General features: G+C 40.8%; 1 protein-coding gene and 1 pseudogene across 2 annotated transcripts in view; one reads left to right on the forward strand and one right to left on the reverse strand.

Annotated features, from left to right (window-relative positions):
* Window positions 1-1,282: 1,282 nt before the first annotated feature.
* Window positions 1,283-16,362, reverse strand: part of CLDN34 (claudin 34) — a 163,742-nt gene continuing 148,662 nt past the window's right edge. The window contains exon 12 of the mRNA XM_084790601.1: window positions 1,283-2,065. Coding sequence (XP_084646727.1) covers window positions 1,417-2,065 — 649 coding nt within the window. The 3' untranslated portion in view covers window positions 1,283-1,416. The remainder of the gene's footprint in view (window positions 2,066-16,362) is intronic.
* Window positions 14,999-15,240, forward strand: LOC311601919 (cysteine-rich protein 2-like; annotated as a pseudogene). The gene has a single exon. The product of its transcript is annotated as a cysteine-rich protein 2-like (transcript).

Here is a 16,362-nt window from a genome sequence, read left to right on the forward strand (position 1 = left end):
TCCCTCTTCTTCTTCTTCTTCTTCTTCTTCTTCTTCTTCTTCTTCTTCTTCTTCTCTCTCTCTCTCTCTCTCTCTCTCTCTCTCTCTCTCTCTCTCTCTCTCTCTCTCTCTCTCTCTCTCTCTCTCTCTCTCTCTCTCTCTCTCTCTCTCTCGGGTACCCCTCCCCCCTTTCCTTCTCCCCCATGCTCACTTAATAAACCTCATATAATATCTGTTGCCTGGCATCTTATTATCGTATCATATTATTTTCTTTTTATTAATCATAACATTGGGGGCTTTAAGAAAACTGATTAAGGTCGTTAAGAGTAATTGTGACAAACATGGCTGTTAATGAGTGCTCAGAAATTGAAGTATCCTGGAATTTAGGAGCAATTTTTTTTTTGGATGTAAGAGTCTGGACAGAGACTGTGGAATGGTGTTTTCTGAGGCTACAGTTTACTCTAGACCATACACTCTAAATCATAGACTCTAGACTCTAGACAGAGCACTGAAGGACAAGAATGTTAAAAGAATCACTGGATTATCAAATAGACTTAAATAGGCCTGAACTTTAGACGTGATATCCCTATCTAGGAGAGGAATGGAGCAGCTATGTAGAACCAGAAATAAATGAGTGAAAGGATATTTGTTTATAATATATATATATATAAAGTTTTTTATAGACACTCATGAAGCTTTCATGGTTAAGGAACAAAATCAAGTTGTAACCCAAGGCATCTTTCAATGTACTCTGTGAACAATAGGTGGCTGAGTCACATCAAAGTGGGGAAATCTCTGCTATAGATTTCAAATGTTATCTGATGACATTCTTAGTTTTTGAGTCAGTGGTACCTAGTGGCCTGTTAACATGACTCAAACTTTTTGTATAATAGTCTCAAGGGCTATTAGGTCAGACACAGGTGGAAATTATTGCTTATTAAAGGAAATATAGACACTTCAGACTATCGAGTCTTGTAATATACAGGAGAGATTTCTCCCACTGATCTGTCAACTTGAATACATTTGAGAAATTTCATATGGTAGAGATGCTATTATTGTGACATGGGAAATAGGTCAGCTTTTGTTTTTAGCCTTGAAACCAGGGAGCGATGTGAAAGACCAATGTGCTCTGACACTCATTTTCATCTATACTAGGTTTATTGATTATTTTCCTTCACTGATACCAATTAAAACCCAGATTTCATAAGATGAGGTGACAAGTGGGGAAGTGTATTTTAATTAAAGTCTATAATCCAATCAATGAAGCAATGAAACAAACAAGACAGAAAAGATTAAGGAGGAGGCATTTGGCCATTTTCTGTCACAGGCTACTTGGGCTGTGTTTTAAGTCTTTGGAAACTTTAGATAGACACTTCAAAAGTCCTCATTATAACCACAGGGAATTTGGCATTTTTTTGAGGTAGAGTAAATTTATTTTTAGAACATAGGAAAGACTTGAGTGCTTAAAGGAAATGAATAAGAAATGAAAATCAAACCACTGCACAAAAACAGGATGGCTGCTATGAGTGCCACTACCATGGCTATGCCAACTTTCTGTGTATGTGGGTAAAAGGGCATATGGAAATTTGTTGGAAAGGTGATCCCTTCCTTGTTTACGATGGAGAAATAATTGCATGTGACAGAAAGGAAGACAAAACTACTAGCAATGATGTTCAGAATCGCTGCTAGGCCAAAAGTATTGTAGGTGACATTCTGCTCTTTTCTTCCAATGTACACATCTCTAAGAGCAACAACAGTGGCAACTTTTCCAACCAGCCAGAAAATGCTGGTGATTAGCATCAGGTGTTGAGAAACACGAATTTCCAAAGGGATGAATGCGTCGCTGTAGCTGTATAGGTGACACATTCTAACATTGTTGAGGTCATCATGGTGGTAGATGCAGACTTTCCACACTCCTACAAAGGCCACACTAGGGTAAGAGATCTTGGGTTCCTTCAAGTACCATACTCGCCACTGTGGGAGGCCCATGGAGGTGATGCAAAGAATCCATGCTATGGTAGACAAAGCAAAACCTGCTATCTGGAGATTGGAACCTCTGTTGAACAGCATCACGAACACTGGACAACTGCAAAAAAAAATACAAGACAACTTAAGTACAGGCCCCTCAAGCCTGGGACACTGTCTTTTGGGTGACTAGTAACAGGAGGGAATAACTGTTTGTGTTTGAGAAAAAGGACCTTTGTTCTGGAAATTGCTATTGAGACTATGGTCTGAGCAAATTAAGAGAAGAGCCCTGTGGGAATATTTACTACGGACTGACAATGAATTCTGACAGTTCCATTTCTGACTGTTGGTTCGGATAGACAATGAGGTTTGAATACAGATATTTAGCCACAAAGATGATTAATATTGGGAAGTATCAAAACCAGCATAACCTATGTTTCAAGTTGTGGGCCAGCCAGGGCTTCATAGTGAGATCCTGTATCAAAAAACCCTAATATAGCAAAATTAATAAGCGGTGAATTAATTAATTAATGAAAAATATTCAAAGATGTTTATTCTGGTAAACACATACAGTTTACTGCTCAGTGTACATTACTTTGAGGCAAACCAACTCACTAGAATATTTATCACATGTCGAAAGAGAGGAGAATTAAGGAACTTAAGAAAATGTTCACCAGGAAGCAAAACTACAATGCATAGAAACCAATAAACATATTTTTGTATTTTGCATTATTCTATTTTTGAATTTTTATTTAAATATTTAGTTGTTTTTCTTTCTTTTCTTCCCTTTTTCTTTTCTTAATTTTTTGTTTTAGTCTATTTTTGAGACATAGCCACACTAGTACATATACAAGGATTTTCTCCAACTCACTGTGTGGCTCAAGTTGGTCTCATACTCAAGAAAACTCAGATGTGTCAGATTCCTGAGTACTTGGATTATAGGTATGTGCCACTATGCATGGCTTGTGTCAGGTTTTATGTTATTGTTTCGTGGCTGTTGCTGGTGGTTGTGGGGGTTTTTTTCTTTTGTGTTGTTGTTGTTTTGAAGAGATGTTGTTAGAACTCAGAGACTTGCATGGGCTAGATTTGCACCACCATGCCCAAAAGTGTGTTTTCAAGGGCCTTATTTTCAGGTACTATCTATACTCATGTCCTGGGTGCCACAAAAAGAAAATATGAGAAACGCACTGCTAGATGAGATCCAAGAGAAAACCATTTCCTGAAGCCAAATATCTTCTACATAACTAGAATGTAACTCCTAGAAAAAAAAAGACCTGAAGGTGTCTCCATTTTCATTGCCTAAGAAGCAGCACTTAGGGGCTGGAGAAATGCCTCAGTGGTTAAGAGCAGTCACTACTCTTGCACCCAGCACCCACCTGGTAGTTCATAATTGTCTGTCACTCCAGTTCCAGGGGGATCTGATGCTTACCTCTTCTGACCTCCTCATGCTCCTGGGGACACACACACACACACACACACACACACACACACACACACACACACACTTAAAATAAATCTTAAACTATTTTAAAAGCAGCATTTAGAGTTGACACTTACTCATTGTTTTGTCCATAGTTTGCATTTCTTGCATGACTTGTATGTGTCAGCTACTAAAGTCAGTCTCAGCTTCAGCCAGTGTGGAAAGATGTATCAATGCATGTTTCAGTGGAACATACGGTGGAGAGATAAAGCCACATAATGGTGGGGTGATGATGAAAAATATTCTAGAAGGATACTTTTCATAACTCAACCAAAAGGAGGAGTCCAAATGTGAGAAATAGTGAAAGGGGATGCCACCATGTGTCTGAGACCTGGCCTGGATGGTGAGGTCAAAATGCAGTCTAGCATTAGAGGCTGATGAGTGACAGGTATGGGTTCGGGTGAATGAGGGGCAGGTGGGAGAAGAGATTTAATCTCTGAAGATGACAGGGTTCTGGAAGTTCTAATGGTAGTATCCTAGGCAGGGGCACAAGTGAGAGAATGTTGACAGGCTGATTCCTGAAGTCATATATAGTGTCCAAAACAATCCTGACAGGGACCATATTAATAATTATCATTATCTTTGAATGGATAGCCCTGAATAAATTATTTTTTGGCAATGGAGATTGGAGCTACATTATCACACATACTAAGCAAGCACTCTATACTGAACTATATTGCTAGCCATGTAAAAATTTACATTTGAGACAGAGTATTGTAATATGTCCAAAGTAGTCCTAAAAGATATTTTTTTTGAGAAAGGGTCTCCCTATGTAGCTCTAGCTGACCTGCAACTCTCTATATAGAGCAACCTTGACTTGAACTCACAGACATCTGTCTGCCTCTGCCACCCAAGTGCTGGGATTAAAGGCAAATGCCACTACCCTCAGCTTAAGGAAGATATTCTCTTTGATATGGTTTGTTTGATATGAGTTATGACTTTATTGTGTAGGCCATGGGGAATTCAAACTCACTAGGTAGCCCAGAATGTACCTAAACTGGTTTGACGGGCCTCAAAAATCGGTGTGGAGACAGACTGGATTTGAAGAGGTGTTCCTCATGCTTTGGCCTGCACCCGGGTACCACGTTGCATTTATGAGAATAATATTTGCAAGACAATGAACACGAATGTTTGAATTAAATTTCTGAGATGCCTTTGGTGTTGAGGGATGAGTGAAATGAAGGTGTGCACACTCTATCCCTAGTGTAAAAGCGCCTACCATAGAAACCTTTTGTGCCCAATTGACATCAACAGATTCAGCAAATTTGTTCTTTGTTCTAGGCTCATCTCTACTGCCAAAAGTCTAAAAGAATCAAAAGTTTAAGGGATGAAATGCCTACTTAAGTGGGAAAAAGAAATGATGGAGTTCAGGCAGACCATAGAAGCAGAATAAGAGATACAACTTTGCACCCTGCACGTGTGTGTGTGTGTGTGTGTGTGTGTGTGTGTGTGTGTGTTAGTAAAAGAACCAGGAGAGCTGCTCAGAACATGGTAGCATGAAGTATGAAATCACGAAAAAGAGTAATCCTGGGTAGCTTTTTAATGTATTTAAAAAGACCTTTTATGGAAAGAGGTCTTTTCCAAATGATGAGGATGCCCAAGGTGCACAGGTATCTTAATTGTGCAGCAGAGAATCACCTCTAGAAGGCAGTAGTAGGGTGAAGGAAAGTAGCCATGGGACTGATTCAGCCATCACAATGAGAGCTAAATACAACACACAAGAGCGCTCGTGCGCGTGCGCGCGCGCGCACACACACACACACACACACACACACAGAGAGAGAGAGAGACAGAGACAGAGACAGACAGAGAGACAGAAAGACAGTGACAAAGAGACAGAGACTGAGAAAGAGAGAAATGAGGCACAGAAAGTCACACATATGCACACATACAGAGATGCAGATAGACACACTTTCACATATTAATATACTTAAACATAGACATAGGTACATAGGCACATGGGCTAACAACGAGGAGTGTAGATCCTCTACAAGGTGTCACTATTACAAAATCATGCTATATGATGTCCCTCCTGATTTTCATTGAGAACACATGTATCTTTCCAGACTTGTGAATATGCGTGCATAAATCAAAAGGTCTGGCACCTGCAGCCTTTCATAAAGGCAGGCTCTGTGGATGGAATAGGAATCAGGGATGAGACAGTTGCACTTTGGGCTACATTTCCTGACCATTTGCTACAATTCAGATAGAGAACATAAAACAGAGAATGCAGCAACAGAATGAGGCAGGAATGTCACAGAAAGAGAGACATACAGAGACAGAAACAAGAGAGACAGAGAACGGCACTAATACGTGGCATCATGACAGAGAGTAGACTGTACTACCTATCACTAGCCCAGATGAAAATCCATACTCAAAATTCAAAGCATGGCTTCTGTAGAGCTTGTTATGGCTTTCACATTTATTGTGATGTTGAGAAATAAATCAAGTTGAGCTATCATAACTCAAAACTTCAGAATTACTTAGTTTGGGTCAGATTTCAGAGATTTAAGTCTATGGTCCTTGGCTTTGTGGATCCCATGAGTGTTGAAGCAGGGTTATCTCTGTAGTGAAACAGGGTATTCACCTCATAAAGAACAAGGATCAGAGACAGAAGGGACCAGGGACAAGGTAAATTTTTGAAAGGCACATATGCTGGTACCTACTGGTAGCTATGTCCTAACTACTTAAGTTTCAAGAACTTCACACAACAGTGTCACCAGCTAGAGAACTTTAACACATGAGCCTTTGGGGAGACAGATCACAGCAAAAACTATAACATCATCTCAGAAGCTCAAACACTGTGTGTTTGCACTAAGGAAATCCCTGTCGTGGTCAATCCATGGAGGCAAAAAATAGAACGGTGGTTCCTAGGAGCTGGAGAAGTCAAAAATGGGAGATATCTTTCAATGAGGACAACATTTCTGTTGTGGAAGGTGAACAGTGGTGACTGCTCCATGGCACTGTTCATGTATTTATACCCACAGATCTGTATACTTACACAGGTCAGTGATGAACTGTGATATGTATATTTAGGCACAACACTTAGAGTATACAACAAAGATGGATGGAACTTCTACTAACCAGCAATGTTGTCTTCAAGGGAATCAGTGACCAGCTCTGTGCCAAAACAAATAGCTATCTGGGCCAGCAGGAATGATGAGGACACAGCTCTCCTAATATGTACTTTGATGTTTTTTTGCTGGCAGCACTACTGGACTGTTTCATTGTTCTGAGAATTCTACCATGTCATCAAATTCCAACCCTTATGGAACCCTCCCACCTGTTTTCAGCCATTAATGTGTAAATATCATGATACCATTTGAGGATACATTGTAGCATTGCCTTTGCTTTCTTTTGTCACATACTTTCCCTCCTCTCTTCACAGGGTGGGCTGTGTAAACTAGTGAACCTTCCTGCTCATGGGCATGACTCATCTGAGTGATCCATACCTATCTGACATCCCTTTATTTATTCCTTCGCTTTGAAGCACAGTTTCTTACCCCTGTCATTGAAGGCAGGGACAATTTAGAAGAGTCATTGCTATATTTAGGTGCAGGTGCTAGCAGAGGTGGCATCAACACACTAATAAAGATCCTGGTTAATTCATCAGAGAGAATTTTCCTCTGTTATGGAGACCATTATGTGAAGATTCAGACAGCTTCAGATACTTTGGACAGATTCCCCTGAAAATAAGGGCAACTCTATGTGGAACTTAGACACAATGTCTTCATATGGCCTAGGTTCCAAGCACATTAGCATGTTCACTCATATCAAAACAGAGCATCTCCAGTTGTGAGGATGTGTATGGTAGGTCAGCAGGGCTAAGCCATCAACTGTGAAGTGAACAGTACTTTGCGCCAGGCTAGTTTCTCAGGGTTTGAATGCTTTTGCATTTGATCATGTGATTTGCTTCAGCCAATAGAAAGTTGCCAGGTATTAAATGAGCAAATCTATGACAAGTATTTTTATGACTGGTTTTGCTCTGTCTTACCTGCTAAGGACATGCTTGATTCACACAGTTGCTTCCAGCATCAAGATAAGAGTCAGATAGTACAGAGTGGAGCCTGTACCAGCTGTTGGACATACAAACTCATGAGTGAAGTAAATACATTATACTGTGCATTGCTGAGAATTTAAATTGTTATACATCACATATTTAGGCAGTTACCCAATATAATATGTGCCCCTCCCATTGTCGGAGTGCAAATTATAAATATATGATCAGTAGCAGAGATTGCTCTTATAATTTTAAGACTCTCCCTTATAGTGAGGCTCTTCCTCCTCCTCCACTTTCTTTCCTTTGTCCCCTTTCTCCTCCTCTCCTTATCCCCCTCTTTTTACCTTCTACCCCTTCACCTCTTTCCACACTGCATCTTATTGTATACCCCAGGCTGGTTCTGAACTCTCATTGATGATCTTCTAATACTTCAGGAGTGTGTTAACATGCCTGGTTTAGGTTATTCTTTTGGTAAAAAAGATTAGTAGGTAAATTGTTGGGGGTTGGTCTGGTGCTATACATTCAGTTGTTAAATACTGGTCCCCAAGATCTGGTTACAATCCCAGATGCTCACATTCTCACATACACCAAGTGATGTTGTGTAAACTTTGCTTGCCAATAATTTTTGACTGCTTAAATAAAGTTGTTGGCAGCCTATAGCAGGGCAGAAGAGAAGTAGGCAGAGCTTAGGTTCTCGGGCTTGGGGTCAGATGGGGACCATGAGGAGACAGGAGAAGCAGGAAAGGAAGCCAGAGAGAAGGAAGTAACCATGGGGCAGTATATACCACAAACAGGTGGCCATGAGGGCTGGCCTGATGGAATAGAAGCAGCTAGGTAGGAACACTTATGGCAAGTAACTTGGGGTGTGTAGCTGGGAAATAGCAGGATAGCTTAGAGGGTTGCTATCTGCCCAGTTACTGTGACTCAAACGTTTTTTATAAATCTAAAGGTTCTCTGTCTTGATTATTTGGGAACTAGCTGAAGTAGAAAAGACATCTAGAGTCTAATATCTTTCCACAATAGTAAATAGCTTGGTTTAAAGGAAAAATGAAATTTTTCCTCAGCAGGTTTTTGGACAATCAGCTTCACCTCTTCTTATTTTTCTCTTTGTTTAAACTTAAAAAAAATATATATATATATAGCTTATCTTAAATGATTTATATTCATTGGTGTTTTACCTGTATGTATATCCATGTGACAGTGTCAGAAGTCCTGGAACTGGAATTACAGACAGGTGTGAGCTGCCATGTGGGTGCTGGGAATTGAACCTGAGTCCTCTGGCAGAGCAGCCAGTGCTCTTAACCATTAAGCCATTTCTCCAGCCCCAGCTTTAACTTTTCTATTATGACCTATGTTCCTAGGAAGAACTGACCACATGGGAGGAAAAAGAGGCTGTGGTGGCAGAGAAAGGACTTTGCAAGGTGAAAGTAGTTTCATTTAACAGGAATCAACACTTTCTCAAAGGCTTTCATTCAACCAATGTTGATAGGCTGTCAACAAAGCCATCTGTGTTCTTCAATCCTGAAGCTTGCCAGCTTAGACTCAACTGTTTTGAGGGTACTATCATCCTCACCAGAGCCTCTGGCTCCAATGTTGACTCCTCTGGCTCAAGAGACATGAATTTTAGCACTTTAAGACAACATGAGCCCATGTACCTATACATGAATGTAAGTGTGCGTGGATTTTTTTGAGAAGGCTGTGGTTACTGAAGATAAAAGGAAACTCTCTGTAGCTTCACTATCAGGAGAAAATGAGAAGTAAATGATCTCTTCGTAGAACAAATATGCTAGTGATATATAAACTTCAAGTGTTCTAGGAACTTCCTCACTGTTCTCCATGTATTTGGTTACACAAACATCTTTTTGAGGAATTACACATGTCTATACACATTTAAAAGTAGCCGGTAACCAAGCCATTGGACATTTTTCATGTGCTTCCATGAACATATCCTGTTTGGCAAAGTATCTCATAAAATCTTTTGCCAACTTTTTAAACTGAGCTGTTTGTTTTCCTACTTGAGTTTGGGGGTTCTTTATATATCCAAGAAACAAAGCCTTTATCGTATACATGCAGCCATGAGGAAAGTGTGCTAGTGCATGGCTGTGATCCCAGCACTCAGGAGATGGAGGCAAGAAGATCAAGACTGTCCTTAGCTACACAGGAAGATTGATGTGTGACTAGGGTACAAGAGACCTTTATTGAAACCAGTAAACAAATCAAATGCATGGGTTTCAAGGGTTTTCTCCAAGTTTCTGTTTTGTCAACTGGAAATTAATAGGATTATAGTGGTTTCCTAATGGGTAAATCTCTAGCATCTTCCATTTCAGTTGATTAGAAAGGCACAGAAGTTTGAAACTCTGTTTCAAACATAGATGCTAGTCAGTCCACAAAATCAACGTGACATAAACTAGGGTCATCTGAGAAGAGGAAACCTCAATTCAGAAAATGCCTCCATTAGTTGGCTTATAGGTAAGGCCTGTAGGGCATTTTATTGGTTGATGATTGATGTGGAAGGGTCCAATCCATGGAGGTGTGTGTGTGTGTGTGTGTGTGTGTGTGTGTGTGTGTGTGTGTGTGTGTATGTGTGTGTGTGTGCTGTCTCTGGGCTGGTAACCCTGAGTTGCATAAGAAAACAGGCTGAGCAAGCATGAGGAGGAGCAAGTTGGAAAGCAGCATTCCTCCATGGGTGCTGCATTAGTTCCTGCCTCCAGGGTCCTTCCTTGAGTTCCTGCCCTAACTTCCCTACATGATGGACTACAAGTTGTAAGATAAAATGACCACCCTCAAGTTGCTTTTGGTTGTGGTGTTTTATCACAGCAATAGAAAAATAACCAATACATACAGGATGGTGATCTTGGATGCACTTGTGTATTATGGTAATAGCAAAGAGGTAAATGCTACCAACTATGATAAAAGATCACATGCACAAAATACTGTTTCAAGGAAGGTAACTTCAAAACATTCCATTTGATTCAAGAAATCAAGAACTAGCAAGAACACTATTACTGAGCACACTTTTTTTTCTTTTGTTCTATTTTGAGAAAGGGTCTCAGACAAAGCTGTAGAGATCCTGCATCAGTCTCCAGAGTACTGGGATTACCAGAACTGGCACTGGACACCCTTTTAACCAAGTGTGTTACTTGACTGGAAAATTTTGTGACAAAGGAAAAAAACCCTTTATTTTGGGTGTGTTTTGAAACATGCACACAAGCTATTTAACTATTTTCATCTTATACTAAATACACTTAGCACGTTGGTTGTTCATTTCACAGCTGATTTTTAACCACTAGGAAATTATTCATGCTTCTCACACACTAATATGTTATCATCATTGATTTTTGCTTGGTCAGAGAACAATTTGTTAGACACAATGAATGTTCCCACTGTTGAACAAACAAGGACAAAACAGCCCATGCCTGGCTGAACACAAGGGTCTCTTCTCTCCTGTACTTCCTATGTGTTGTGTATCTACTCATAGGAAGAATGACAATCCTGCCTCTGCAAAGGACTGCTCACGTGGTGTACTGTTGCTCCATCCTTCATGCATCCCGGGGATCTTGCTATTGAGCAAAGCCCAGAGCTCATATCCTGTGTGATAGGAAACTCTGCTGAGCAATCCAACAGAAACACAAAGTTAAACCACCATGCACTGATTGGATGCTATTAATCTTCTAGTACTTTCTAGTGACTTGAGAGGGTGTCTCTCTAGGAAATTAACAAATGAGCTCTCTCTTGGACTCTATTGCTTTGAAGAGACACCATGAACAAGGCAACTCTTACAAAAGAAAGTATTTAATTGGTGCTGGCTTACAGTTTCAGAGGTCCAGTCCATTATCATTATGCATGGAATCTCTGCAGAAGGCAGGCAGACATGGTGATGAAGTAATTGAGAGCTAATGTGATGGGCAAGACCATGCAGGGATTCCTTCATCTTATATTCTTGCTAACGGCATTTCAAATTTACCTTAAATGCCATTGCCTTGTTGCATAATACCATGGAAATCTACCCAACTCTATTCTAAAAACCAAAGGTCAGGATGCCCTAGTTAAAACTGCTTGTTTGTATGGAACCCCCTTCCCCAATAACCACTTATCTAAGCTTCTGTTAAAATGACTTGCTTCAAACTGCTTACTTCTTCAAAGTCCCACACACGGCTGCCAAATGAGATGCCAGATTGTAGGTTCTGTCTTTAAAAACCTTTTGTTCTGGGCACTCAGGGCTACACCTGGGTCCCTGAACACTTGAGTGTGGTCCCAGGCAGCTGGAATAAAGACTGTTAATTATATACACAGCTTGTCTGAGTGTTCACCTCTGGAGAGCTCCCCATAACACTTCATCCTGATCCAGAGAGAGGGGGGGGTGGAGATTGACAGAGAGAGAGAGAGAGAGAGAGAGAGAGAGAGAGAGAGAGAGAGAGAGAGAGAATGGGGAGAGAATTGACTTGACATGAACTTTTGAAAACTCAAAGCCCACTCCAGTGACAACTTTCCTCCAACAAAGCCACACCTCCTAATCCTTTTACTCCTATTAAAGAATTCCACTCCCTTATGACTATGCTTTCAAATGTATGAGCTTATAGGAGGCATTCTCATTCAAAACACCATACCAACAATGATCTTCTACAAAGATCTTCTACAATAAAAACTTTAAACTTCTGAAGAAAGAGAGAAAGACACTGGAAAATCAAAAGACATTTCATGCTCATGGGTTGGTAGAATTAATAGTATGAAAATGATCATTTTACCAAAAGTAATTTACAGATTCAATGCAATCTCAATAAAAAGTCCTATTTAATTCTACATGAAATAGAAAAATCTATCTTAAAACTTATATGGAAACACAAAAGACCTTAGATAGACAAAACAATCCTAAGCAAAAAGAACAATTTGCTTTGTTGGTTGAGATACACAATGATGTTTGCCCATAAATATCATGTCCTAAAGATGAAAAAAAGCATACATAAAATTTTGTGTTTAACCCTTCACAATAGCCACAAAAAACAAAGTATCAGTGTAAATCTAACCAAGCAAGAGAAAGACCCGGATTAAAAAAAAAAGTCAAGTCTCTGAAGAAAGAAATTGAAGAAGATATCAGAAGATTGAAAGATGTTCCATGTTCATGGATTGGTAGGAATAACAAAGTAAACATGGCCGTCTTACCAAAAGCAATCTATAGATTCAATGCAGTTGCCATCAAATTACCAACACAACTCTTTACAAATCCTGAAAGAACAACTCTAAACTTCATAAGGAAAAACAAAAAAACCAGAATAGCTAAAACAATCCTATACAATAAAAGAACTTCTGGAGGTATCTCCAGCCCTGATTTCATGCTATACTAAAGAGCAATAATAATAAAAACTGTATGGTACTGGCATTGAAACAGACTGGCTGATCAATGGAATCAAATCAAAGACCCAGAAATAAACCACATACCTATGGACACTTGATATTTTATTCCCTCTCTCTCTCTCTCTCTCTCTCTCTCTCTCTCTCTCTCTCTCTCTCTCTCTCTCAGAGCAAAATTCCACTCATGTTTTGTGTTTTGTTTGTCTGTTTGCTTGGGAAAAGATCTTTCTGTGTATAAAGGATTTTCCTTAAAAATATTTCTCTTGATATTTCTGTTCAGCCCTTGGTGATATTATACTCAAAGAAATTTACCTTCCTCAGTTTCTTAAATTTACCTGATTCAGTTTCCTAAATGGTGGGATTATAGGCATGTACCACCATGCATGGCTTTGTGGAGGTTTTATATTACTCATTTGCTGTTGTTTGAAGTGTGATTAGAACACAGAGACTTGAGTGTGCTAGAAAAATGCTCTACCACTTATCTATCCCAAGAGTTCTCAAAGAATGTTTCCATGGGCTTTATTTTCAGGTACTTTCTAAGCATGTATTCTTCATGGTGCCCAGAAGAAATTCCAAAAATAACTGCAGGATGGGCCACAAGGGAATTCAATTCTCTGAAGCCAACTATCTACCAAATGAATAAAACATAACGTCTTGAAGCAGAGCTCTGAAGGCATCTCCACTTTCATTGCTCAAAGAAGCAGCATTGATGCACAACGTGGTTTTACCTTTTAATAATCTTTATTTGTTCCATAGATTGCATTTCTTACATGACTCCTATGTGTCAGCTACTAAAGAATGTCTTTGCAGGAGCTAATGTGGGAAGCTGTGTCAGCACTTGTTAAAAGAGCAGAAAGATGGATAGAGGAAGCCATGTGGTGGGTAGGAGTGATGGTGTAAGATGTTCCTTCCTTAGTGTAAGATATTTCCCTTAAATCAACTAAACAGATAAGTCAAACTGTTAAAAACGGAGACAGAGAATACCAACTATGTGCTTGAGCAGAAAGGTCAAAATGAACAGTCTTTGGGGGCTGCTGAATGGGATGTGTGGCTCCCAGTGAATGAAGGTTGAGGTAGGAGAAGGCATTGATGCCAGTTTATGGAGAACATGGAGGGGTCTGGAGCTGCCAGTAAGAGTACCCTGGACAGGGGTATCTAGTGAGGGAATGTCACAGGATGATTCCTGTAATAAAGGACAAACAAACAAACAAAAAACACCCTAACAATGACCATTTTGATAACTATCATTCTCTTTGGCTGGTAAATTTGAAATGCTTTTCTTCTAATATTGGAATAGTAAAGCCCCGGCAATGGGCATGTTAAAGGAGCTCTCTAACATCTAATATCCATGGCCATTTTAGCATATTTTTTTGAGACAGGGTGAGGCTAAGGTACCCAGGATAAGTTTGAGTTTGAGTTTGTTTGTTTGTTTGCTTTGAGACAGGGCTTCTCTGGGTAGCCTTGACTGTCCTGGACTTGCTTCGTAGACCAGGCTGGCCTTGAACTCACAGTGATCTGCCTGTTTCTGCCTTCTCAGTACTGGGATTACAGGCATGTGTCACCATACCTGGCTTCAGAAAGCCATTCTTTTTGTTTCTTTTCTTCATTTCTTGGTTGTTTCAGGGACTAGCCCTCTTAACACAGTCCATGCTACCCTCAAACTCACTGACTATCTTGAAATGATACTCATTATGCCTTTACCTGCCCAAAACTTGTGTCTATGATGCATTCATAAGAACAGTGGTTTGGAAAAAACACTTAAAACACTTGTTTAAATTCTTGGGCTGACTCTGAGGTCCCTGGAGTTGTTCAGGTGAGATTATACAGTCTCAATCCCTAGGGTAAAAGCTCCAAGCGTAGAAGCAATTTTGTGTGCAAATAACATTAGCAGAGTCAACAAACCAGCTGTGCGTTCCAAGCTAATTTCTTGCTAAATTTTCCTAAAGAATCAAATGTGGGCTTCTCATCATGCTCAGCATGGCTGCCGGTGTCAGTGTCTTGTTGCCATGCTGCTCTTCTGCCACAAACCCTGTTACGCTACACTGTTTGAGCCCAAAGGCGCGCATATAGGGAGCGCTGGTTCATACATCTATGAGGCTCCTCAGGTCATTGGCCCCACTGAGGTCCCTGTGGTGCAAAGTGAGGAGCGGAGGCCAGTGGACACCCGCGCCGCCCGGGTCCTGGCAAAGCCTCTAGTGTCACTACATTCACTGGGGGAACCCAATATGTGTCCTCGATGCAACAAGAGAGTGTACTTTGCTGAGAAGGTGACCTCCCTGGCAAGGACAGCCTGCCCTGTGAGTGCTGCTCCAAGACACCGACCCTGACCCCAGGTGGGCATGCTGAGCACTATGGCCAGCTCTACTGCCACAAGCCTTGCTACGAGATACTCTTTGGACCCAAGGGAATGAACACTGGTGCTGTGGGCAGCTATATCTATGACAGGGACCCGGAAGGCACAGTTTAGCCTTAGATCTGCAGATGCTGTCCTCAGGGTCCCCTATTTGAGCCTGAGGGAAAGTGATTTATTGCCTAATCTGCCTCTGTGTCCTGCCTGTGAATCTAGTTCCTAAGTGATGGAGGAGGAAGCCTAGCTAGTCTCCAGAGCAGCCCAGAATTTCATCCCCATTTCTTTGTGTCACTTTGGCATGTCCTATGTTGCCTACTACCCACTTTGTATCTTTGTGTCTCCATAGCCCTACGTGTCTTGTGTCCCTGTGCCCAGCATTCTCTCTGTCCCTGTGTCCCCATGTTCCTGATAGCTCTCCAGGATGGTTGTCCTGTGATATCCCTGTTGCCCACACCTGCCCACCAGTACTATTTATGCTCTACTTGCTGGTGATGACCATGAACTCACAGCATTCCCAGGGTGAAGGCACCCCTGTGAGGACCCCTCTGCTAGTTCCCACACCACTCCCTACCTACTCTTCCCATGGTTCACAGCTACGGAGACATTCAAGGTCAATAAATGGTTTGGTTTGAGGATGGCAACAAAAGGAGGAGGAGGAGGAGGAGGATCAAACATGGCAGGAACTATAGGTAAGAGAAAAGAGGAGTGAAAACAGATTATAGAAGGGACTCCCCCTCCATGTGAGAAGCACCAGAAAACCAGGAATTCTTCTCAAAGCATTGTTGCATTATTGATGTTGTCACATAACATTAGTGAAATCTTCGGTGACTTGTTTGTTTTTCAAGACAGAGTTTCTTTGTGTAGCTTGCTTTTGCCTCCCAGAGCACTGGGATTAAAGGCATGCGCCATCACATCTGGCTTCTTTGGGGACTTTTATTGTGTTTAGAACTATCCTTTATGGGCTGAGGTCTATGCTGATAGATTTGGATTCCCCAAGTATGGCCTGCATAGGATAGGTAGCCCAGATTCAGGGCAGAGTATCACATATAGAGGACAGCAGTGGAAGTGGGAAACAGCTATGGGGACTGCTTTAATCACCTGATAAAAGATGAAGACAGACACATTGACTTATACAAAAGGCATATATGCTGCTATATCTACACATGTGTTCCATTGTTCATCTCACCACATTACTGAAAGGCTTTACATTGAACCATCACAATTCAAAGTATTCTTCTG

This window comes from Acomys minous, assembly GCF_964271855.1.
Source record: "Acomys minous genome assembly, chromosome: 7".
Lineage (NCBI taxonomy): Eukaryota > Metazoa > Chordata > Mammalia > Rodentia > Muridae > Acomys > Acomys minous.